Here is a 26,844-nt window from a genome sequence, read left to right as displayed (position 1 = left end):
AGGACAAGTAGTGACTCTACAACATTTTGCTAAGATGATGGACAGTAACCGTAATGTGGTTGTTAGGGGGGACCTGATATAGGGGAGAGCATAGTAAACATACTATTCTTCATGTAAGTGTAGATTAAAAATTAAAAAAAAAAAAAGAAAGAAAGAAAGAAAGAAAAGGGGGATTACTCCTTGACAGGATAAAACTATTGGTAAATCAAAGATCAATGCATGCTTTAAATATCCTTAATGTTGATCACTTAAAGGGTGTCAGATGATCAGCTATGGAGGTACTCTTTTCTGATAATATTCCTTTCTCTTAATTAAAAAAAAAAAAAAAGCAGTTACTGTGTGCTGACCTCCAATGAGTTCTGCACAGTGGTATAGAGGGCATGTCAAAGTGTGGGCAAAGGGTCTGTTTGTTTCTATGCAGAAGATCAAGGCCTAGCTTGGATACCCAGAAAATGAACTAAGATACTATATGAGGAGGAGCTTCCAGCATCAGCACTCTCTGGAGGACTCGTGCCAGGGGGATGATCATCAAAAAGCCTCCACAGGGATCTGGGCCATGCTGCGGTTGTGGCTGCATCCACCCCACCGTTTCCTGGACTTGCCATTGGAATGAGGAGGGAGATGTCTAGGCTGGCATGTGCATACAGTGAGACAACGAATTTGACTGGATCTGTACTGTTGGAACTCAACCAGGAGTTGGGAGGGGTGCAAGTTGTAGCACTCCAAAATCTCATGACTATAGACTATCTATGGTTAAAAGAACATATGGGATGTGAACAGATCCCAGAAATGGGCTGCTTTAATTTGTCTGATGGTTCAAGTACAGTTGGACAATATTCATCATATCATAGATAAATTTTCACAAATGCCTAGGGTGCCTAAATGGTTTTCTTGGCTTCACTGGAAATGGATGGTAATTATAGATTTGCTTTGTTTATGTCACCGTATTCCTATTATGTTAATATGTGTGTGCAAATTAGTTAGTAGTTTAAAACCTATACATACTTAAGGTACTCTACAAGAAGATATGTCAAAGAAATAATCAATCCTCCCATGTTTCCTTCCATATGCTACCTCTATAGCTTTTCTTCTTCCTTCCTAATTACAACCCTTAAATAGAATTCGTGCCTCATATCAAATTTACCGAGTATCATAATTCCTCCAGGTGGTAAAGATACCTCAAGACAAGTGCTGGGCATAGAAGCCACAGGGCATAAATCTGCAAAGAAGTAAAAAGCTAACCTTTGCAAACAATATGGTTTCTCTCTCACTTACCAACTTTACATTTCCCTGTATGGCCCCGGAAGATGACTGGTTAGCCAGAGATAGGTAAGATTCCTCAAGGGAGGAACAACCTAAGACAGGCACAGTTGCAGGGGGGCCATCAGGTGAGAATTTGGGGATCAACAGAGGTGAGGCTCAGAACCTCACCCCCCGTGCTTTGAGAGAAATCTTCTGCATCCGTGGATGTCTTGCTGCCCTTGTCTAGCCTGGATTAATACTTAGTCCATAGGCACACACCTGATCATCTGATCATCTACATTTGCCCTCTTACAGCACTAAACTATGTTTTCTACCTTTATCTTGCATCTACCTACCACTTCAGCATTTTATTAAAAATAAAAATAATAATAATAATAGGAGAAATGTGGGATCAACATATAAATCAAGTACAAAAATCAAATGAATATTCATATTTGACCTGATTGTTTATAGGTCATAATGCATGATCAAAACCGAAAGTTTCTGTGATGAATGCCCTTGTACTGTTCACCATGTAAGAATTTATTCACTATGTAAGAATTCGTTCACCATGTAAGAACTTGTTCGTTATGCTTCAGAAGATTGGAGACTGACGAGAATTAGGCTTGAGATGGATTAATGATTGTATATTGAGCGTTGACCCCCCTATACTGAATTTTATTGTTGTTAACAACCATTTGATCAATAAATATGAGAGATGCCCTCTCAAAAAAAAAAAAAATTGGGTAGGCTTTGTTAGGCATAATGGGATATTCCACCAGAAGGAAATGGAAAGCTGATAGTCTAGTGCTGAGATTGGCAAACTTTTTCTATAAAGGGCCAGAGAGTAAATATTTTAGGACTTTCTGACCCTCTAGTCTGTATTTAAACTATTCAACTTTGTCATTGAAGCACAAAAATGAACAAATGAGTGTAGCTAGGTTCCAATAAAACTTTATTTATAGATACTATTGTTGGAATTTCATATAATGTTCTCACATCATGAAATACTCATTTTATATTCTTTAACTGTTAATTTTTTTAAAAAAGTATTCTTAGCTCACACACTATAGAAAAACAGGTAGCAGGTTGGATTTGACCTGAAGGATATACTTTTCTGATTTCTTGTTGCCTTAGTTGGAAAGCAAGCTAAACACACCTCCAATATCCATGACCATATCAAATATCTAAAATTGTCAGTTCTATAAGATGCAATCTTTCCATTTTAGGATAAATGTTTTCTAATACCTTCCTTTCTCTACCTGAAATAAAATTCATAGATAATACAACTACCCATACACATTTTTAAATATAATACCTTAGGTTAAAAAAAAGGGGGGGGAATGGTAATACAAAGAAAGTACTTTATATTAAAATCATGTTTTCATAAGGCAATCCATAAGCCCGACTATACCAGATAATGCAATGAAGTAGTCAAATCCTTAAATATACTTACAATGAATAAATTTAAATTTAAATGGAATAAAGAGACCAGATACTAACTTCTTACAAGAAGCACAGCAAAAATAAAGAATAGATACATGATGGATCCGAGATTAAAGATCATCGTTGGAAGAAGTAATAACAGATCATGTGCACGTGATATGAGAACAAAGGAAGTGTATTTGAAATATTGATGATCTAACAAGATTGCCCATAAAGTGGTGAAAGTAAAACAGGATTGTATTTTTCCAAGTGCCGTGGCCCTATTTATAGCTGCAGTGTCAAAACAATCCCCTCTTGTACATAGGGCAGGCCAGTGAGGAAGTTTGTCTACCTACCTATTGTCTGTCCAATCTCTCTACCATCTCTCTGTCTCTGCCTATCTCTTTATCTCTGATTGGAATCCCCCCCCATGTAAAGGTATTCATTTGATTTCTAGTACTGCAAAAGATACTTCTGCATAACTGTGGAACTCTCTCTCTTAGTAAAAAGTGAGGAATGGACAAAAACAGAACATAGCAAAACAAAAAACCCAGTAACCTAAGAGCTTATAGGGAAGTTGAGTGTAGATGATCTTTGGGACAATATCACAGTAATATTGAACAATCTAAAGTAATATCAGATAATTTTCACAAAAATGGATTTTCTACTGTGTGATAAAATGTTCTAAAAATTCACATATGGTAGGGCAATCAAATGAAATATTTTTAAAACAACCATCTAAATGAAATTTAGTGAGATCTTCGTAGTTCGTATGCTTCTACCAATTTAGAATCTTTGGTTCTATGTCTATTAAAAGGATCCTCAAGTCTGTTCAATGACATATTTGCATATGACATTTAAAAATATAGATTGACACAGGAGAGATGGACCTGTGACACAAATATCAGGAGTATCGGCATTGCTGTAAGGATGGGATTTTTCAAAATGGAAATTGATTCCTAACAAAATTCCTAACAGAACAAAGTACAATGATTCCTTGACTTACACAGGAGTTATGTTCCTAGAAAATTCAATGATTATTAAATCCTTGAAGAAAATATTTTGTATTTGCTTGTAAAACTGAATTTTATTTTAGACTTAGAAAACTATAAACTTAAAAAAACACTTTATGTGAGTCCAGTGGAAAGTCAAAAATGGTGCAGTACATGGGGCAAGTCTGTGTGTGCGGGACCACTCTGCACATTACAGTGCATCTAGAATCCCCGATGCCCTTATCTAGATGTCGGGATTGCCTCCCAATCACTATCAATACACAAGTACCTCCATACGTGCATAAAATGATTTTTAGTGGCTCTTCTGTCTCTTTATCTCCCTGGGGACTGCTGGTCTGAATTAGGAGATAGTCAAAATTAGGTTTATGTAACTTTTTGTATAATATTCAACACTGTGTTATCAACAAATTCCACGCCTAATAATTTTCGATCATTAATCATAAGGGAAGCAGCTTGGTGCAGTAAAAAGAGAACTCAATTCTGTGTTCAAAAATATGGACACATTCTGCCACAACGAAATGACCTTGAACAAGTCTTTCAACTTTTCTAGGCTTTGGGTTCCCCTCTGAAAATAAACCAGATGACCTCTAAGTTCCCATCCAGCTCTGATATAGGGGGGGATTAAAAGAATCAAAGAAAGCAGAGAACAGAGAAGAATAAAATCAGGTGAGGTTACATTTGTAACAGATGGGACAATATCAGTGAAAGGAAGAGGATGGACAATGGAGGTGGTGCTAAAGAGAGATACTTGATTCTTGCTATGATACATACACAAGTAGGCAGTGTATGAGATTCACAAACAGTGAGCAATGTGAGCTGATGCTTTTGGAATTCAGACAAACAATATTGACATATAATTTTATTTTGTATTTACACGAAGTTTAAACTACATGAGTCCCAATTCTTTACCATAAATGTTGCAAGACTGAGTCTAATTTGCAATAACCACTGATTACAAGGTTGTCTTAAGAGCAAGTATCAGTGCCGGTGTCCGTGCTGTGGGAAGCAACTCCCATTGCTTCAGATCAATACAGTTTTTAACTTTGATCCGAGAGGGAAGGGCTCTTTAGGGGCTCAGCCAACTCAAGGTTCCTGAGACCAGAAAATGAAGCAGAATGGGGAGGTGTAGGATTCTGTTTGGGGGTACCAGTCCTTACAACCATGTAAAATACTCCAATCCCTTAAGGAAATTTCCCATTGAATTAGAGGCATTCTACCTCCCAGTGTGCCTCAAAGAGGCCCCCTGGTAAGGGTAAAGAGGTCAGACAGACCTACATTTGAAACTAATCCAGCTCTTAACAGATGTGGCATTGTGGGCAACTTACTCTTAGCCTCAATTCCCACATCTGTAAAATGGGGATAATAGTACCACTTTTTCAGTGTTGTTGGGAGAATTCAGAGAAATGACTAATGTGCAGTCCCTAGCACAGGGCTTCACACACTGTGGGTATTGTGAAAATTCAATAAATATTGCCACCTTGGCTCTTTCCTTTCCCTCCCTCTGTGCCTGCGTCTACTTGTCCTGCCCCAGAGAGAATGTGCTGCTGAAAGTGTCCAGAAGCAGGGGTGCTAAGAATGTGGACCGAGTGCCTTCAGGTCTGCCCAAGGAATGCTTAGAACTTTACTCTCCTGTGTGACACCTCATATTCTTTTCTGTTTTCCTTGCCTGGGAGGCAGGTGACATTTTCCAGAGATTAAAAAGTCTTATCCTTCCTTGGTGAGGAGCTTGCTTTCTGTGTGGAATCAGTAGAAATAGTCACAGAATTAAAACAAGCTGCCAGATCTTTCTGGCTGGACCTAAGCTGAGTCTGAGATTTCAGCCTAGGACAACCTTACTTCTTGGACTAAAAAGTCTTCCGCACGCAAGTTGCTGAAAACTGCTGTTGCTAGAGGAGTTGCAAGAGGACTTTTAGGGAAGATTTACAGAGTTTGGCTGAATATTTCAAATACAGTTCTAGCAGGATGTTGCTGAGAAACTCTTCTAACATCACCTACCACTGATCACAAGCTTATGGGAATGCTACCTCATCAATACAATTCTATTTTACATTTTTTTTTAATCTCTGAGAACCCTGAAGGACAAAATGTCACCCCCTCATCACGCAGTACCATGCCAAATGTTTCTGGACAGTTGCCTAGCCTAACCTTCATCACTATAAATAAGGCATCAAAAAAACAGTGGACAAACTAGAAATTTTAGTGGACCACGATACTGATAATTAATTGATGGATAATAAGTTCTTTAGGTTAAAAGAAACACAACTTAGATATCTTCAGTAAAATTAATGCCATTTATTGAATAATTCCTATGTTCTACATGCCATGCTAGACTCTTGATGTAGAGTATTTTCAATTCTTACTGCATTTTCCTGTCTCACAGGGCTTCAAACTTAGGAATTGTCTGGTTCAAGTATAAATCCTTTCCAAAACGCTTCCCATTAATTAATAAGCGTCAGTTGACAGTCACAGAAATTAGTATTGGAGGAGATACGGGGTTCATTTAGGGAAAACTAGTTTTCTTCAAAACAGAGAAACTGAGGCCCACAAGGGTTTACTGGTCGTGAAGCCTGACACACAGAGGGTGGCAGAGCAGGCACTAGAATCCCACACTGACTCCATGCTGCTGACTTAATGGACCCTCATCAAGCCTCATCGGAATCTTCTGACGAAGCCCTTGCCCACATCTTCAGCCTCATCTCTTGATGAACCTGCCCACCCCCTCAGTGCCCTACATTCTGGGAAAGTAGAGCTATGAGCAGTTCCACACAGGTATCAGAGTGTTACCTGTGTTTTCTCTTTTTGTTATTTTCTGCCCAAAAAGCTTATCTCTCCTTGTCCACTTGATAAACACATACAAATTATTTTTGAGATTTAATTCAACTGAGCCCATGTAACACTACCTCTATGAAGTCTTCACTTCCCAGCCAACCAGGCATACTAAATTAAGGAATAGGTTAATATAGCTAACCTTTGTCATGGACTTGTTCATTCATTCAATCACTACACAAACATTTATTGAATCCCCACTATATGAAGGCACTGTACTGAGTGCCTTACATGTATTATGTTAAACGTTCTTCACCACAATCCTGTGAGTTAGGTGCTATTTTTATGCTCATTTTACAAAACAGAAAATCTAACCTTAAAGGGATGTAGTATATTTTCTTTTAAAAAAAATAATATCTTGCTGTCTTACTCTGTGGTCCCTCTGTATCTTGAATATACACTTACTATGGAATTTGCAGCACTCCACAGAACTTTGTTTTACTTCCAGATTTTGGTTTATGATGATACAATTCAGTATATATAATGATATACTTGCTAATATTATATTCCACGTAGGCTGGAAGATCCATAATGGTAGGGGTGGTACCTACTTTGTTTACTATTATATCCACAGGGTCTGACAGAGTAGCACATGATAGGCACTCAGGAAGTGATAGTTGAATAAAGAAATGAAGAATGAATGAATGAAGAACAAATACAGAGAATCTGGTCTCTGAGTCTTCACTGTTCTGGGCTGCCTCCCCAGATCAGTCTTCAAAGGGGAGAAAAGCCTCACAAGTAGTGATGGACATATTTATTTTCTCCAAGGCCAATGTTATTATCCTAGATGTACAGTTTAAAACTCACTTCTGGACACTATAATTTTCCATTTTCTAACCTATTATTATGGTTATATTAATTTTACAGAGCCAAATGGAATAAAAACTTATTTGAGAAGGGGCAGAAGCTGTTTTTCAGTCTTGGTGAAGAACAGCATAATGACAGAGTCCTGTTAGTACACAGCACCCCAAATAACAGTTTGGCACAGAAAGTTGGGAGGAACTTAAGTCATTACCATGGCCCTCCATTATGCTAGCCGGAAATCACACTGCTGATTTCCACATAATACAGCAAATATCCCAGAGGGCAAGATCCCAGATCCCAGACATTTAACAGCCCTCAGGCACATTCTGGACCACGTGTGGGTCCCTAAGCTATTCTGAAACATGCAACTGTCCTTCTTTCTTCTTTATCAAGGATTCTAATGCTTAGAATCATTAAACTCCATTTTTTTATAATATTTCACAGGATATCACTACTTAATTTAGGAGGTAAAAATAGTTACCACAAGATTCTCAAAAATGACTTAATTTTTAATGGGTGCAAAAGTATACACATAGAAACACACATGCTCCTTATACATGGGTGTCTAGTGTATATACTTATGCATGTCTGTATATTTCAACATTAGATAGTTTATAGATGTATATGTCAATTGTACAGATACACATATTGGCATTTTTAAGCACCTATTGGAAGTAAAGGGAATATATTTTATATGGAGAAAATGAAACATTCTTTGGAAGAACAAGCTAGTACTTGCTGCATGAGAAAACTTACATACATACATATATGTAACTTATGTGTGGATGTATATACATGTTTACATGCATTATATATGCAATTAGATATGAATGAAAATATGTTAACATGTGCAAGTAGTTAGCTATTACAGAGATATTTAAATATATATGTTAAAAACTATACACATGAAAAATTATTCAACAAAATATATTTTAAAGAGTACAGGAGTGGGATGAGGAGAGAAACTGATCCATCTAGCATAGCACTTTTATAAGACTAAGAGGGTAAAAAGGTAGAAGGCTCAGGTGATAGGAAAGTGTCACAATACTGAAGACCCTAAAATATGTGGTATTATAGTTCCAATATTCAGAATCACTGTTCTTCCTAGTCAATAAAAGTTCATGTTAATAAGAGAGAACATGTATAGAAATATGTATGCAAAAGAATAATGGGAGATGGTGGCTGCTTCAATTTATCGCATTCTCATCTGTCACTAGACCTTTAATTATCAGTGCAGAGAGTCTATTTCAATCCTCTAAAGCATTAAATGGCTATAAATTTCAGGCAAGTAGGAGGCTGACTTTGTTAAAAACCAAGGAAGGGAAAAGTTTTCCTTGGTTGATGAGAAATGTACCAAGATTCATAGAGCATGGTTATTGTAATGCAGTATTAGAGATTTTGGTTTGCAAAATTACCATTTATGCAATGAAAAATGTTTTATATCTTGGACACAAAGAATTGTAACAATAAAGCAAGTTTGTTTATTCTACTCTGTGCAAAAACCATAAGCTAGATGTGAGTTTGTCTACTTTGCCTAAGTGAGTCTTGAGAATTGAACATAAACAACGTACAGATACAGGTTAAAGATATTTAAACACATGCACTTCTTGAAGAATGTATCGAGGCTTTACAATTGTCAAGACTGCTGTTTCAGTTTGGAATTTCCATTAACTTAAAAAAATAACTGACTTTGCAAATGTAAGGGCTCCATTTCTAGCTGAACCAGTTTACTACTAAAATGATGATGTATTCTTGATTTAAATCAGGATACTAAGATACATAACGTTAATGAATCGAAATCCATATATGTGGTGCTATATATACATATATATCATTAGGATCTAAGGATGTATATTTTTAGAAGTACTTTTTGAAAAAAAACTTGTATTAAGATTAGAATGTTCTCTACACCCCTCAGATCATAACATTTTACTCATTATCAGTATCTACTCTCAATTATTCTAAAATTATATTGAGATCAAGAAAGGATTTTTTTCTGCAAACAGTTTTTCTCTTTTCAATGAATATGTAAGACATATCATTGTTCTATATTTATGACAATGATTACAGGTGCATTTTATTTATATTTTACAGAATTTATGGGAAGTTGTTTTCCCTCTTCTGGATGGAGGCAGAAAAAAAAATGAGCCAATTTCATTTCTGGTAAAATGCTAGTAGTTTGGGGGCAAGAATAAGGTAGGAATCAAATTATGAGAATTTGCACATCTGCTGCAGAAATGCATTATGGTAGAGAGTCACAGTTTTCAATATAAATAACCTTATTGCTTCTCTATGAATAAATGAAATGTTTTATTATTCTATTCTGAGTGTAGTCATCTTCTAACTTCTTCCCAATTATTCCTTTCATTTTTAAAATGAATTATTGAGTATAAACCAATTTTATTCTCCATTGCTGAAATGGTATACAGATTATAAAAGTGAAATTATAATAGTATACTTCAAATCACTACTTTCCACAGCTGAAGAAACACATGCACCTTTACCTTGAAAGAAATGGAAAGTATCTGATTAAACTTCATTTTCTCTCTCCTCCTTAAAAAACAGAACAAAACAATACAAAAAACCAAACTAAAAAAACAAGGCTAAGCAGAAGAGAAGAGCTGATGATCAGAAGTGAAAGCGTTGCTGAGACTATGATGCAGAACTAGAGAAGTTGCACTTGGGAAAAAGTCACTGAAAGAAGCTGAGCACAGCATTCCTGGGCTTTCACAGGCTACCCAGAACTATGAGCCTACAAACACCTGGGGAAACGACAGGTTCTCCTGGCCTCCCCTTTTCCACACAGGCATACCCAGTCAGCAAGGAGGACGCAGCAAAGTTTCCAGCCCATGCCAACCTTACACAACTTGCTCTCAGTTTCTTCCGATATTCAAGGGAAAGTCATAAGGAAAAGGCTCACCTGTGCTGCGCTGAACCAACTGTGTGGGCAGGCGCAGCGCTCCCCACAAGTCCCTTTGCCTTTGGTGTTCGTCTTGTGGGGGCTTTTCCGCACACTGTCCCACAAGGTGACCAGCTTGGGTCTGCTTGGAGCTGGGTCCCCGGGTCCTGCGGAGGGCATGGTCTGAGAAGTGTACCCAAGCCCCTGAGGGCTCCTCTGCCAGCCGCAGGCGCAGTGGGCATCCCTGAGCAGCGTGGGTGCGCCCCTGCTGGCGTCCATCCCATCGGACCCCCGGCTGCAGCTCTGTTGCTTGGTGAGGTATGCATTCATACTGCCCTGATGCCTACTCTTTCCTTTGGTCAGCTCCGGACGGGAGTGTCTGCTCCCTCACACCCCTTTCTTCCAGGCAGTTGTAAAAGTCTTTCTTTCCTCCCGTGGATCCCTCAGTATCTTTGACAGCTGCTATAAGCAGTGCATCGTGGGAGAAGTGGGAGCAGGGAGAGCAGCTCCGCACAGCATTATCTACGGGCTGGTAGCTCTTTGTCAATAGATGACTCAACTCACAGAGCAACTTGACAGTATCCCTGCTCTAGGCAGAAGCAATCAATGCTCCACACAGCTGGGCTACAAGGCTGTACACTGTGCTACAAACCCTTCTTGGATGGAGCTCCACGGTAAAGAATATTCTTTGTAATTTGGCATTCTGGCTTTTCCCTCTCCTAGCTGATCCCCACACAAAATACAGATCTTAGGAAAGGCAGCCTCTCATCGGACTAGCAGGACCCTTCTTTCCAGAAAGGATGTATCTAGGCTGAAACAATAAAGTACAAGCAATTTAAAAAGATGGGAAAGCAACCTGTAAAGGAATTTACAACATTTCCAGGAATCACTTATCTAGAAATATTTGCCAAGACACAGACCAAATCATGAGCTAACTTAATAGGAACAGCAAATGTTAACTCTAAAGAACATGAGTTCATTTAGAAAAATCACTGAGCTCACAGCATTATACTAGAGTCCTTTAAAGTTTGGAGGCTTAATTTGCTTTGGATCATGATTATGTATTACAATTCAAACATGTATTCTTTCTGCTATGAATGATTATTAATTCTTTCTGATTCAAAATAAAGCATTTTTCAAAGTTCAAAACCGATGGGTTGGGTTATTTTAACACGGTGATTTCCTTACCCCAAGTTATTCTGAGGATTTCCTTTCAAATCCTTTACCACAACAAATACACTCACCACAGAGAGTCTGCATTTTAAAGTGAAAGATGTATCCAACTCCTCCATCTAGTATTTGCTTCCACAGACAGAATTTTCAAATTCCTTCACTAAAAAATGAGTGAAATCTTTCCAATCTAAAGCAATTGCCTTCCAAAGAGGACACGACTGTTTTAAAATTTTAGTATGATTGCAGAAGCCATACGTAGTATTTTCAGTAAAGGGAAAGGATAATTGCTATGGAATCTAATTTTTATTCTGTTTAAAACTTTCTGTATCTATTGCCAAAATGTCTATCCTTATCACATATCCCTAAGAAAATAATTTTGGTTTGATTGGGAAGCAAGCTGCCATCTCTGTAGCACAAAACTATGATGTTATTATCCCATAATACAATTATTTTATCTAACGACCATCAGATGCCATCATAGCCACCTTCTCAGGGGATTGGCCAAGTGCTGGGGCCATGTAGACCTCATTCCTGACTGAGTTGGCAAGTTTGTTACTTCAAAGCCCAGGGTTATAATCTATATTTCAACACTATGATACCCTGGAAAAACCAATGTTCTATATAAGAATACTGAAAGGAAGGAGCAGGGTTTTCTCTCGTTACATATCTCCACAAAAGGGACATTTTGCAAATTCTGCACAAAGGGTTGATATCTTGCCTTGCACAGTAGGAATTCAAAGCACCTTTGCTAAATAATTATAAGCCATATACCTAAGTGCAGGGCCTAGTCTATTATTGGCCATTTTTTCCCAAACACCTAGCACACTAGCAGGATTACGGTAAATACATTTTTGGATGGATGAATGGATAGCTGGATGGATATATAAATAAAGGAAATGAGGAAGGGGTTTGTAACAGTTTTGAAAATAGTATTTAATTTGGCAATGCTCCAGAAACACAAAATATTCCTTTGACATTAGCTACAGTGTTGCGAGATGTTAAGGAAATTTGCCAAAAAAGAAGATGACTTGAACTGTTGAGCAGAAACGACAATGGCATTAATGGTCTTTCTTCCTGAAAGAGTCCAGGAGTCAAGATCACTACCTAAAATAGTAAAATTTAGGCAAAAAGATCAGCATGTGATATATAGTAGAAAAAAGCAGGAAATCATTTGTCTGTCTGTCTGTCTGTCTGTCTGTCTCTCTCTCTCTCTCTCTCTCTCTCATCTTTTATGCTGGGTCAAGGAATAATGCTTGAAAGAACTTCTGGGTCAAATAAAGCCTGAGAGAACTTCATGTTTGTCTGGTGTCATGATGCATGGCTGTACAACAGTACTTGCTGTGATATGGCAATACCATCACTCCCAAATGAGAATGTCAGGAAGTGATAAGTTTAGCTCTCTCCAATCTTATCTAACCGTAGATGCTTCTCTATGGTTTTTCAGGCAGATATCATTGCTCAAAGGCCCACTGGCATCTTCAGGGAGTATATGCCCAGTTCTAACCCATTTGCCTCTTAAATGTAAGAATCAATCTGCACAGGAGTGAGTCAGGGTGAATCTATTACAATTTCATAATGGTATGTATAGTTTGTAGCAATTTCCTGGCACTATGCAAAGATATTATAAATCTTCATCGAGACCTAAATCTGTTATGAATGGTTGGTTTGGAATGAGCTATTTCTTCCTATCACAAGGAAAATAGAATTTCTGTTTTAATAACCTCAGCATGTCATTTCTATACAGACAAATAAATATTATTCATTGAATAACTAATGTTACTTTCTTAAAAGTCACAGCAAATTTTCATTAAACTTATTACAAGAATATATTGAAATTATTCTTTCACTTTAATGCATGTAAAATAATTCTATCTTCCTGTCTTCTCTTCCCTCACCCCATTTCTTTTTTTCCTTCTCAACTATGACATTTGGTTTTACAAGTCTGAGGACAGACCACTTAAACAGATAAATATAATCAGTTAGTCCACTGTATCTTGAGACAGACCTAATAATTAAAGATAATTCAATTTGATCAACTGTAATTGGACAATTGCAACAACCTTGAGATGACATGAAATTCTGGCCAAATAAGAATTAGTGGTGCACAAGTACGCATCCTACTTATCACTGTGATTTAACATGGGCAGATGGTACAGAGAGCAATGCCTAGCTGAGATACATCTTTTTGACCTCTATTTGACCTGGTACTGACTCCATAGAATAACCACTAGTTTCAAGGTTGGAGCTTAAAACTAATATCTAGCTTGATTTGTGCAATAAAAAATAAAGAGCAAAGATGAATTATGAAATAAATTATACAACTCTACTGCACTAAAACATTATGCAGATTTTTCTTCCAGATAGAACTTCCTCAGGCATTCTTTGCATATGGGAAATGAAAATATTAATTACAAAAAGAAGGGCCAAGTGCTTGCTGGCCCAAAGGATGACTGGGTAGCAGAAGCCCTTCAGCAGCTGTAAGTAATATGGTAAATAACCCCTAAATAGTATAAAGTATTAGATACAATTTCTCTTGCTTTGAAAAGTGGACCCAGTCCATTCCTGTGACTGCAAAGACTAGAGATGTTTTAGTGCTAACAAATTAATACTCTCCTATATCTAAAAACTTTTGGACTAGGCAATCTGCAGATCCAAGCACATTTAGTTTTCAAAATAAGAGAGAGCCAAGAATATTTAAGGTATTTAAGGCTCTAAAATCATTTCCAAAATACTTAAACCAATTTAATCATACAGTGTGGAAAGACACATGCCAAATTGTTATAGAGATTTAACCCAGAGAGAGGATTTAGAAAGAAGTAGAAAAAGTTTTAAAATGTCCCAAATTCTACTTGGATTTGGGAGAGTGTTGATGGGAGGGGGTTAATCAAAATTAATAATAAGGCTAAATTGTAAAATGGTTTTCAAGAAATGCAGATTTATTATATTCTAACACACTAACACTATTAGAGAATAAGAATGCAAATTATATGAGATTTCTTACAGAAATCTGAAAAAAATACTAATGAGGTAGTAATCATTTACCATTTACATATTTCAGCAATTGAGTCTAAGTGATGAACTACACTACTACAATAAATTTGTTCTCATCCTTCCAAATTAAACTAGTGTCATTTCTGTAAAGCTTTCTAGACCCTCCGGGCATATTCAGTTACACTCCATGGTATTTGTATACTTGTCTGTGTAAAAAATCTCTCTCACATTTGTCTATTTCTGTCAATCAACATGAAGACCACCCAAATCTAAGCCAGCATCAGTTCTTTGTAGGGTGAAACAGCCTCCTAATAAGTCTCTGGCATCCACCCTTACTCTAATTCATTGTCACACAGTGGCCAGAGAGACTTCTAAAATGTGATGTGACCAAGTTCTACATGGCTTGACGCCTGCCAATAAAGTTTCATTCTCTGAGGACCTCTATTCCTACAAATAGCAGAATCTTTAATGTAGCTTGCGTGTCCTTAATTACACAGTCCTATGTGAACTGGCCTCTACTGCTTTCACCAGTCTTACCTGAACCTCACGACTTGCTCAGCCCTCCAGCCATACCGCCCTTAAATACCTGCACTTAGTTGCACCTTGTGGCCGGTGCACATGCTTGCATTCCATCTTCACATTTTCATGTAATTCATTCCTACTCTCCCCTCCATGAGGCGCATCAGGAGACAAGCTTCTGGAAAGCCATCCCAAATAAACACACAGCCCAGTGTACGCAGTGTACTTCCTGTCAGGCTGCTGTTCATAAACCTGGTATGTTCAGAAATTCTGGAGTCCTCTCTGCTTTCTAGTGTTTAATTCAAATGTCACCTTTTCAAGAAAGCATTTCCTGGACACTGTTCCACTCCTTTCAAAACAGATCATTTCATCCCCCTATTAAACACTCATTTAGTACGTGTAATTCTCTATTACAACACTTAAGATGATTGTATTTAAAACAAGAATTATGCTATCAGTTGTTTTGTGCCCTTCTCTGCAAAACAGAAGGTAAGTAATCTCCATTAGGGAAGAGAAGGGGCTGAACTGCATCTGCATCTTCTGAACCAAGCACAAAGTAAGGGTTTTGTATCTATTAAAATACATCAAGCAAGGAAAAGATGGCCAATGGGCCCATAAAAAGATGTTCCACATTGTTAATCATCATGGAAAGGCAAATCAAAAACCACAATGAGGTATTACCCCACACCAGTTAGAATGGCCACTTTCCAAAAGAAAAGAAATAACAAGTGTTGGTGATGTGGAGAAAAGGGAACCCTCCTACACTGTTGGTGGGAATGTAAATTGGTCCAGTCACTATGGAAAGCAGTATGGAAGTTCCTCAAAAAAGGTAAAAATAAAAAAGCATAAGACCAAATAATACCACTCCTAGGAATTTATCCAAAGAAAATAAAATCTTTGATTTGAAAAGATATATGCACCCCTATGTTTATTGCTGCACTATTTACATTAGCCAAGATAATGGAAGCAACCAAAGTGTCCATCAATTGATGAATAAAGAAGAGGTTGTACATATACACAATGGAATATTATTCAGCCATAAAAAAGAAAGAAATCCTGTCATTTGCAACAGCATGGATGGACCAAAAGGGTATTATGTTAAGAGAAATAAGCCAGGTAGAGAAAGACAAATACCATATGATTTCACTTACTTGTGGAATCTAAAAACAAAAACAAAACAAAACAAAACAAAAAGAACAAAATATCAGTACAGTCATACACACTGAGAAGAGACTAGTGATTACCATGGGGGAGAGGCTGGCATGGGTGGGTGGAGAGAGTGAAGGGGATAAAAGGGCACAAAAATTCTCAAATATAATATAAGCTGGTCACAGGGATGGTACTACAGCATGGAGAATATAACCAATGATTCTTTAACATCTTCCTATGTTGACAGATAGTAACTGCACTAGTGGGGGTGAGGATTTAATAATGTGGGTAACTGTTGAAACACTGTGTTGTATTCTTGAAACCAATATAAGATTATATATCAACTATATTTCAATAAAAATATACAACAAGAAAGTAGATAAAATTGTCTTTCAGTGATCATACCAACACAGATATTTGGGTCTGTGTTCTGCCTCCCTATGAAAAATGAAAAATTACCATTTTGGACTTAAAACAAAATTGCAATGTGATTTTAAGGTCATTATTTAAGTGAAACATTTAGTCTGGTTGAGTGGTATACCTGCATTTGCTTTTTCTTTAATAAATTTGTTAGTGATCTTACAATACTAAGAAATTGAAATGGCTTCTGTTTACATCAGGAAGATATTCATTCATAAAAGCTTCACTTCCTGACAGCTGGTTTTCTCCCAAGTGTTTTTCCATTATAGCTAGATAGTGCAAAAGTGGGGGCTGATCCCCCAAGTCAAAAGCCAGTTGGTGGTAAAGCAGAGAGAGGATTTCAAACATCAACTACCAAAGTCACATTCCTCTTAAAATGATATGATCTAAGAGGCAAAGTGCTTTCACAGGATATTAAAGATATGTGTTAGAGAGAAGGCCTCTTTTTTCTCACCAATCAAGTAAGAAAATTAAAAATAAATGACATTATTATCCATTACAACTATCCTCTTCTGTTCTTTTTTAAAATGTGGTAAAATATATGATAGGAGACCTATCCTCTTGAATTTTTAAGTATACAGTCTAGTAATGTTAACTATAAGCACAATGTCACACAGCAGATTTCCAGAACTTTGTCATGTTGCATGAGTAAAATTCTATGCTCATTGAACAGCAATTACTCTTCCCCTTCCTTCCAGCCCCTGGAAATCACCACTCTACTTTCTGCATCCATGAATTTCACTATTTCAAATACCTCATATGATATAAATGGAATCATGCATTATTTGTCCTTCTGTGACTGGCTTCATTCATTTAACATAATATCCTCAAAATTAATCCATGTTGTCTCATATAGCAGGATGTCCTTTTCAAAGGCTGAATATATTTCATTGTATGTATATGCCACATTTTCTTAATCAATTCTTCCATCAATGGATATTTAGGTGGTTTCCACCACATGGCTATTGTTAATAATACATGAGTATGAATGAATACAGGAGTGCAAATATCTCTTTGAGATCCTAATTTCAATACTTTTGCATAATACCTGGAAGTCGGATTGTTGGATCTTATGGTAGTTTAGTTTTAATTTTTTGAGGAGCTTCCATACTGTTTCCAGAGGAGCTGAGCCATTTTACATTCCCACCAGCAGTGCCCAAGCTTTCCAATTTCTTTACATCCTTGCCAACACTTATTTTCTGTTTTTCAATAATGGTCATACAGGCATGAACTTTGTTCTTTCTCCAGATTGTTTTGCCTATTTAGGGACCATTGTGTTTCCACATGTATTTTAGTATTTTTTTTTGTCTATTTCTGTAAAGAATTCTATTGGAATATTTACAGGGATTGCATTGAATCTGCAGATTGTTTTGAGTAATAAAGACATTTTTAAAATAGTAAATCTTCCAGTCTATGAACATTTATTTGTGTCTTCCTTAATTTCTTTCATCAATGTTTTATAGTTTTCATTGTACATGATTTTTGCTCCCCTTGATTAAATTTATTCCTAAGTATTTTGTCCTTTTTAATGTTACTGTTGGTTTTCTTAATTTCCTATTCAAAATGTTAATTGGTGTAAAGAAACACAACCAGTTTGTGTATATTGATTTTTGTATCTTGTAACTTTGCTGAATTTGTTTATTAGGTCTAACAGTTTTTGTGCATGTGTGGAGTCTTTTGGTTTTCTACATATAAAATCATGTTATCTATGAACCGAGACAATTATACATCTTTCTTTCTGATTTGAAAGTCTTTTATTTGATTCTTGTCTAATTGCTCTGGTTAGGACTTCTACTACAATGCTGGATAGAAGTGGCAAGGGTGGGCATCCCTATCTTGTTTCTGATCATAGAGGAAAAGCTTTCAGTTTTTCACAATTATGATGTTAGTTATGGGCTTTTTATATATGGCCTTTATTATATTGAGGTAATTTCCTTCTATTACTAATTGGTTGAGTGGTTTTATCATCAAGGGTGTTGAAATTTGTCAATGATTTTTTGCATTTATTAAGATGGTCATGGGATTCTCTTTTGTTTTGTTAATATAGTGTATCACATTTTTTTTTCTATGTGGGACCATCTTTGCATCTTATGGATAAATCCCACTTGCTCATGGTGTTTTCTGTTGTTGAGTTCAGTTTGTTGGTATTTTTTGGAGAATTTTTGCATCTGCTCATGAGAGATACTGGCCTGAGAAGCTCTTTCCTTGTGTTATCTTTTTCTGGTTTTGATATCACAATAATGCTGGCCTCATTATTAGTCTGGAAGTGTCCTATACTCTTCAATTTTTTACAAGAGTTGAAGTGGGCTCACATGAATTCCTTTTTGAGTGTTTAGTAGATTTCACCAGCAAAGTCATCTGGTCCTGTGTTTTTTGTGTTGGGAAGTTTAAATTATAGATATAATGTTTCTATTAGTTAAAGATCTCAGATTTTCTATTTCTTCATGATTCATACATACATACAATTTTTGTATGCTGCCATCATATTCTGATTCTGTATTTTTTTAATAGTAATACTATTATAGAGATATTACTCACTTCCAAAAGGCATGAATTATCATTACTCAGTGTGTACAAACTATCTCCTATAGAGTTTATAGCCTATATCATAAGCCTTCAATGCAATAAAGACTTCTTTAACATATCTTACAAGAGGTTGCCTCTTTGCAACAATACTTTTTTTCCTTGAATACTAATTTAAGTACATAGAGTGAATGTTGATGCCATGTAATGGTGCTGCTTCTGAAAGTAATACAAAAATTTAAGTGATAGTCTGTCCATTGTTGAAAGTGGAGTACTGAAATCTCCTACTATGATTGAGCAGAGTCTATTTCACCCTTCATTTCTGTCAATGCTTCATATATTTGGATGTCTAATTTTGGGTGCATATATATTTATATTGCTATATCTTCCTAGTAAATTGTTACTTTTATCATTATATAATGTCTTTCTTTGTCCTGCTTGACAGTTGTTGATGTCTCATTTGGTCTGATATCAGTATGGTCATCCCTGTTCTCTTTTGGTGACCATTTGCCTGGAATAGCATTCTCTGTCCTTTCACTTTCAGCCAGTGTGTGTCCTTAAATCTAAAGTGAATCGCTTTTAGATAGCATAGAGTTTCTTCTCTTTTTTCTTTTTAAATTCAGCCACTCTATGTCATTTGATTGTGGAATTTAACCCATTTATACGTTAAGCAATTATTAATATGGAAGGGCTTATTATTGCCATTTTATTAATTTTCTTCTGTCTGGTAGTTCTTTGTGTTCATTTTCTTCTGTTGTTATCTTGCTTTGTTTCTTTTTTTTATTTTTGTAGTGAAACATTTTGATTCTTTTGTCTATCTTTTGTAGGTATTTTTCTCTGGTTACCATCAGGCTTACATAAAATATCATGTAGTTATAATAATCTAACAAGCTGATCAGTCAAAAACTAACTTCAATTGTATGCAAAAACTCTACACTTTTACTTTTCCCCCCACACTTTATTACTGATGTGACAAATTACACATTTCATATTGTATATCCACTAATAAATTTCATAGTTACAGTTACTTTTTATACTTTTAACTTCCTTAGTTCTTAATACAGGAACTACATCTCTAAACACTAAGTATAGGTGAAGGGGATAGTTATGTAGCATCATTCTGTGTTGACAAATAGTAACCACACTAGTTGGGGTGAGGACTCAATAATGTAGACAGCTGTCAAGTCACTACATTGTGTACCTGAGACCAATATAATATTACATATTAACTATACTTCAATAAAAAAACAAAATAAAATAAACACTGACCTTAGTGAATAGAAGGCATCGATATGCCCTTCTCCAAGCCTTAATCAACTTGAAAGTTAATTTAAATATTTAAAGTCTATTGATTTAAATGGGTGTGTGTGTGGCTCTTGGCTCTTGATCAGATTCCTAGGAACCTAACGTGTAACATCCTGGGTATGTTGTTTCCAAGTGTCACTCTCCCAAAATCTTCCAACCAGATGCTCTTCAGACTCTTCTCTGTTCGCTAAGAGAGGACAAGGCAGTGTGGGAGAGTGTGGGGTTCCTAGGCAGGACGGAAGCAGGTGTCATCCACTGGGTTGAGCTTAATGGTAGAGGAAATGCATGAATAATGAAACATATAAAAATAACTTTATGGTAGTGACTCATAATTAAAGAAAAGAAAGAGAAAATGGAGGGAAGGGAGAAAGAAAGAGGAAAGAGAACAGAAAGGAAAGAAGGAAGAAGATAGGGAAGAAAGGGAAGGAAACAAGGGCAAAAAGAAGAAAGGGAAAGATGGAAGGAACAGGTACAAACCGAGGAAAGAAATCTCTCAGGAAAAACAAACCAACAAACACACAGTCAGATGGAATGATGCTGTGCACAGAATCAAACTGGAGCAAATGTAAAGGGACCTTCCTGTGCCTACGGGAGAGTCTGGAACAGGCCACCAAGGTTCCCTTCGGGCAGTCCATCTGGCGCTTTGGATCTGACAAACCCAGAATCTGAGAGGGGACCGTGAGCTGGGGTCTGTCTCTTGCCTATGTTTTACATGTTCTTATTTTTATCATGAATGATTTGCAGTAGATATTTTCTAAATGTATCAAAAGGCTAAAAATCCTTCTGAATTAAAAATAAGCCAGATTCTGACTTGTCAGAGGTAATTCATCTGTGGATTGGCCTAAAGACAGGGATATGGATTAATGACGAGGACAGGTCCCCTTCCAGCTGAATGATCTCTCCTTGGAGACTTGACATTTTAGTAAAGTTTTACCTAATTGCTTTTGCTTTGGTCTGTACATCTCAAGTTCACATTTAATTAATCATCCCCTCCTCTGTGATTTTTTTCATTTGTTCAATAAATATTTATTGAGTACCTATTCTGTAACAGGAAGTATGTTAGGGATAAAGTAGTGAACTGCAGACAGGGTAGCAATTTAGCAGAGCAGAAAAACCTAGAATAAACAAGTGTGTGAGGTATGAAAGGGAGACACACTGGGACGTATGGGATATCCTCTGCTATTGAACGTATCCCATTCTGGTGGGTTTTATGATTATATGTGGGGAGGTTTAACTTCCCTACTAGAAGCTGCTCAAGAGCTAGGACAAATCTTTTATTTGTAAACTCTTACCCTCCTTGCCATTGCTTCATAATATAAGTATTATTGCTCAGTAAATACTTGTTGAATTAAACTTGGAAAACAAGGGACTTATTAAATTAGAAAATTAAACTTGATAAATAAGGGAAAACTAGGAAACACATTCTAGTTCCAGCTCTGCCACTAACTAGCAGTCTATTCTTGGATAAGTTACTAAAACTTGTTAAGTTTTAATGACCTCATTTGTAAAATTAAGGGGGTGGACTAAAGAATCTATGTGGTCATACACAATGGCAGAAAGACAGGCATAGCTGATGGGTGAGGCCCTGCCAACATCCCAGGTTTCATCACAATGCCTCCCAATTGTAGAAATAAATATTGTATGCATTACTATTCTAAACATGTAGGTTTATTATTTCTAATCCATAGCAAGGTGGTTAGTATATGGCATTCTGAATTTTCTGGCTTATTTTTGGGGTTTTATGTTCTTTCAGTAAGTTTCCCAAATAGAGGGGGAAGTATGACACAGTGGTTGGGAGCATGGCCTCTGAAGTCGCTGTTACATCCATCCTCGACCACTTAGTTAAAGGCTGTGACAAGCACCTTCTCCTTTTCCCTAACAAGTCTGTCCTTTCCCCATCTAAGAGAGGAGCACGTTCTCATTGCTGCATACGTATTAGAATTCTGATGGAATTTCCCCATTATTTTGAACATTTTTCCTATATTTTTGATAAAACTTTGTACAACATTTATGAACATTTTCCCCCACTCATAACAGATAAAGCATGAGCTCTAGAATCAGATTTCTGAGCAAACACCCCAGCTCTGACCATTATTAGCTTTGGACTTGAGCAAGTTAACATCTTTGTGTATCAGTTTCTTCATCTATAAAATGAGGTTGATAATAGTTCCTATCTCATAGGCTGGCTGTGAAAATAATGTGAATTAATTTCTGCAAAGTACTTAGTATAGTACCTGGCACATGATGTACAATAAGCTTTATCTATCAACCTCTTCCTCCTCCTCCTCATTATCCCCCTCCACTCCAATTGTAAATTCCAGAGGCTGTCAACACCCCAAAAGCAAATAACCCAATTAAAAAATGGGTAGAAGATCTGAACACACACTTCTCCGAAGAAGAAATTCAGATGGCCAACAGGCACATGAAAAGATGCTCCACATCATTTATCATCAGGGAAATGCAAATTAAAACCTCACACCAGCTAGGATGGCCAAGATCCCAAAGACAAGCAACAACAACTAATGCTGGCGAGGATGAGGAGAAAGGGAACCCTCCTACACTGCTAGTGGGAATGTAAATTAACTCAACTGTTGTGGAAAGCAATATGGAGTCCTAATTTTAGGACTAAAAATAGAAATACCATTTGACCCAGGAATCCCACTCCTAGGAATTGACCCTAAGAAAACAAGAGTCCAGATTAAAAAGACAGATGCACCCCTATGTTTATCACAGCACTATTTACAATAGCCAAGACATGGAAGTAACCTAAGTGTCCATCTGTAGATGAATGGATAAAGAAGATGTGGTACATATACACAATGGAATATTATTCAGCCATAAGAAGAAAACAAATCCTACCATTTGCAATGACATAGATGGAATTAGAGAGTATTATGCTCAGTGAAATAAGCCAGGTGGAGAAAGACAAGTACCAAATGATTTCACTCATTGTGGAGTATAGCAACAAAGCAAAAACTGAAGGAACTAAACAGCAGCAGACTCACAGACTCCAAGAAGGGACAAATGGTTACCAAAGGGAAAGGGGTGGGGAGGGAGAAAGGGATTAAGGGGTATAATGATTAGCACACATAATGTAGGGGAGGCACGGGGAAGGCAGTACAGCACAGAGAAGACAAGTAGTGACTCTATATCATCTTACTATGCTGATGGACAGTGACTATAATGGGGTATGGGTAGGGAATTGATAATAGGGGGGAATGTAGTAACCACAATGTTGCTCATGTGAAACAGTCATAAGATTGTATATCAATGAAACCTTAATAAAAAAAAATTTGAGAGGCTGACATTTAAAAACTTTGCAGTTCCTACATATAGACACTCAATAAAGGTCAACTGACTTCAACTGAATGTCAGGATTCCTTATTGTGCCTGAACTTCTTCCCAACTCCTAATTTTGCTAATAACATCATTAATAGTAACAACATATTTAACACTAATTGAGTATTTACAATGTGTCCCAAGCATAAGCATTTTATTGGATCATAACCCCATATGGTAAACACTGAGATGCCAATTTAAGATATAGACATCAACTTAGGAAGATTCTGTAATTTTCCTATGGTCATAGTATTAGTAAGGATTTCAACCAGGAATAAAATCAAGGTTCATACAACACTGTAGTCTGTGCATGAAAACTTATGCAAAATAGCATCGCATTTTCATGTTGGACTTTGGGTTTTGAAATGCTGTTATATCCTTGATTTCTCTTAATCTTCAAAATAGCCCCATATGGCAAGCAGGGCAGAGGGAGAACTGAAGTTCATTGCTGTGAAATCATGTGTCTAGGGTCAGACAGCTGATAAGTGATACTGTTGGAACCAGAATTTAAAGCTCAGTGTTCAGTCCAAAAGTTTCCACTGTATTTTTTGCCTTCTCTGTTCCTATTTATGATCTTAAGGAAAGGATTAATCAGGATTTTGAGAGGTCTGAAGGAAATGGCTTCTTAAACTTGAATAGCTGAAATGAAAATAAAGTTTATGTCCTAATTTTATTTTCTCCTACAAGCCCAGGAGCATCTGCAATTTCTTGCAGCCATGAGGAAGAGGTTTGAGTTTATGTAAACCCCCTTTCTTCTGGCTGTAGAACAGCTTTAATCATAGCAGCTGCAGCTACCATTTATTGATCATCTGCTATGAATATACCAAGAAATATAAATTGGAGCTAATTCTTTCAAAAGGCCTGAAAGGCAAGTATTATTCCCATTTCTTGATGAAAAAATGGAGGTTCAAAGAAGTTAAGCAATTGTTCAAGGTCATGCAGTTATTAAATGGCAAAGTCATGAGTCAAACCCAGGTCCATCCAATTCCAAATCCTGATGCTCCCTACTTAACCATGTTGCTTTCCTCCAGGAAAAAAAACAAGCATACAAACAAACTACAACAAAAACAAAATCAAAACCTATGAACAAAATGATATGAATTGTCTACCTTTGCTTGGCCAGTATAAGTAGTTTAAATATTAAAGTCTGAGTCAAGTGCTGGGGGCTTTGGGAGAACAACTCAAACTCTAATGATACAAAACCCGTGTCGGTGAGAAGTCCAAGCAAAAATGAATTATCAGCTACTTTGGGGTGGAGTTCTTTGCCGCCTGACAGTGAGTATTCATTTAGACCTGCTGGGCTAAATGAAATGTGGTACTGCACACCCAGGTGCCAAAGTGCCCACTGTGAGACCTTTCAAGCAAATCTTTTTTCTGGATCTCACTCATTAGCCAAGAAAGCAAACATGGTATGCAAATTACCTGTGGGTTGGTTTCTGGAGAGTTGATGTTGGGCCTAAGACACCCAACTTGGAGCCCAGATACTGACAAAGAAAATAATTTGCGACGAGTCACCTGATGAGAATTTATTAGTATGCAATTAACAATAACGTATTTCCTTTTCTGCGGAAGGGTCATTTATTTCATCATCGGAATGTATTCTTTTGGTGTAATTTGTGCAACATGGATTGACCCTGATTTTATGTGTAATTTCCTAAATAATTCCCTGCTAGTACAGACATCAGTTCTCTAATATTTCTCCTTTCTTGTTTTTGCAACTCTCCATTGAAGACAACAATATTGCTTGCTCTCTTTGAAACTGATAATGTGCAGCCTGTATGGAGGGCAATGTGGGAACTTATGGGCTGTTTGCATCTCATATGCTGGGTGCCCTTTTTCAATGAGATGGGCAGAACTTCAGAAACAGCATCTCTTTCTACCTGAAGCAAATGACTAGCCAACCTAAGGAGGACCTTGATATGAATGCTCCTCTGCTCCAGTGATATGGCTACGGTAGTGGTCAGGCCTCCTTTCAGCTCCAGAAAGCACCAGACCATTCAGGTAGAAATCAATCTTATCCAAAGTAGAAAAGAAAATGAATTAAGGGCAGTAAGACATATCCTTCCAGGAGGGAGTATTCAACAGGGAGTCTCGATTATAGAGCTGCGGGGCAGGATCTTGATGTGACACAGTAGTGCCCAGATTAGTGGCTAAGTATGAGTTCTGCACACCTGAACATCATTTACATGTACCATTTGCAGCCCTTCCCACTTTTCGGACATCCCTGGGACTGTCTCTATGATTGCCTTTTGGCTGTTCACATACAATGTCCTGGTACTTTAAGAACACCGCAAGGATAAATGGAAGGACTGATACTCCTCCGCTGTCCTGGTCCAAGGAAAGGTCTTGTGAAAACTGCCCAGAGTGTTTCTGAAAGTTTGAGTATACTGTTAAGCATCTGTATCCCAAATGGTTCTCCAACTAATGAAAACTTGCTTTTGCTTTAAATTAAACTCTGACTAAAGTATGTTCTCTTATGATCTAGGGCTGTGTCAACCCTTGGGTTTGGTCCACGACTGACTTGGCATTCAGTCGACAGTTTCTTCTTTGTGACATTGCTGATCTCTGCTATATCCTTCTACTGGACCAGAAAGGAGCTGGCCCTTTCTCAAAGGTAATCTAAAGCAATTGCTTCAGGTTCCTAGTCACTCTGGCAGTTAATGTGTACAATTAAGTTATAGGGAAGTAAAAGGCAATTTACACTTTTTTCTTAAAGCCAAACTCTCTGAGTGATAATGAAGAAACACACCTATGGGCACCATTCACAGTCAAGCAAATGTGTCTCTAAACAAGAAGTGGCCAGGCCATCGCAACACCACTGTTATCTTAATATTCAAATCCATAATGCTTAGCTTTACCTTGTAATTCTCTCAAAGTCAGTTCTATGTGGCTGTGCTTTGATCTTTAATCCTCAAAATATCACACATACTGGGAATTACCTCAGTCTAAGCATATAAGGTCTTAGACAAATCATTTAAAGCTTACAAGTGCCCGAGGATATGATTGTTACAAACACAGTGACACTTCTAAGAAGAATGGGGGGGGTCTTGACAAATGGAGCTGAGTTGTGTGTGAGCATGTGGGTGTTAAGACGTCAGGTTGGGGACAGAGAAGCAGGACGGCTAGAGGTATCTGCTGCCGAACTTTAGGATCTGCCTACAGATGACATACTTTCACATGCCCCGCAGGCTGGCATGGCCTCCCAATACCCAAACA

The 26,844-nt window shown here is 37.2% G+C and overlaps 1 protein-coding gene across 14 annotated transcripts in view; it reads right to left on the bottom strand.

Annotated features, from left to right (window-relative positions):
- DLG2 (discs large MAGUK scaffold protein 2) overlaps positions 1-26,844 on the bottom strand; it is a 1,871,010-nt gene that overhangs the window by 692,167 nt on the left and 1,151,999 nt on the right. For 2 of the 14 annotated variants that reach the window (XM_037010576.2, XM_037010580.2), the window contains exon 1: positions 10,231-10,753. The exons of 10 other annotated variants lie outside the window; for them this stretch is intronic. In XM_037010576.2, coding sequence (XP_036866471.1) covers positions 10,231-10,539 — 309 coding nt within the window. In that variant the 5' untranslated portion in view covers positions 10,540-10,753. Of the gene's footprint in view, positions 1-10,230; positions 10,756-26,844 lie in introns of those variants that run through there. 2 more of the 14 variants (XM_037010578.2, XM_037010574.2) reach the window with 2 other exon arrangements.

This window comes from Manis javanica, chromosome 11 (assembly GCF_040802235.1).
Source record: "Manis javanica isolate MJ-LG chromosome 11, MJ_LKY, whole genome shotgun sequence".
NCBI lineage: Eukaryota > Metazoa > Chordata > Mammalia > Pholidota > Manidae > Manis > Manis javanica.
This window is presented reverse-complemented; position numbering and strand designations above follow the sequence as displayed.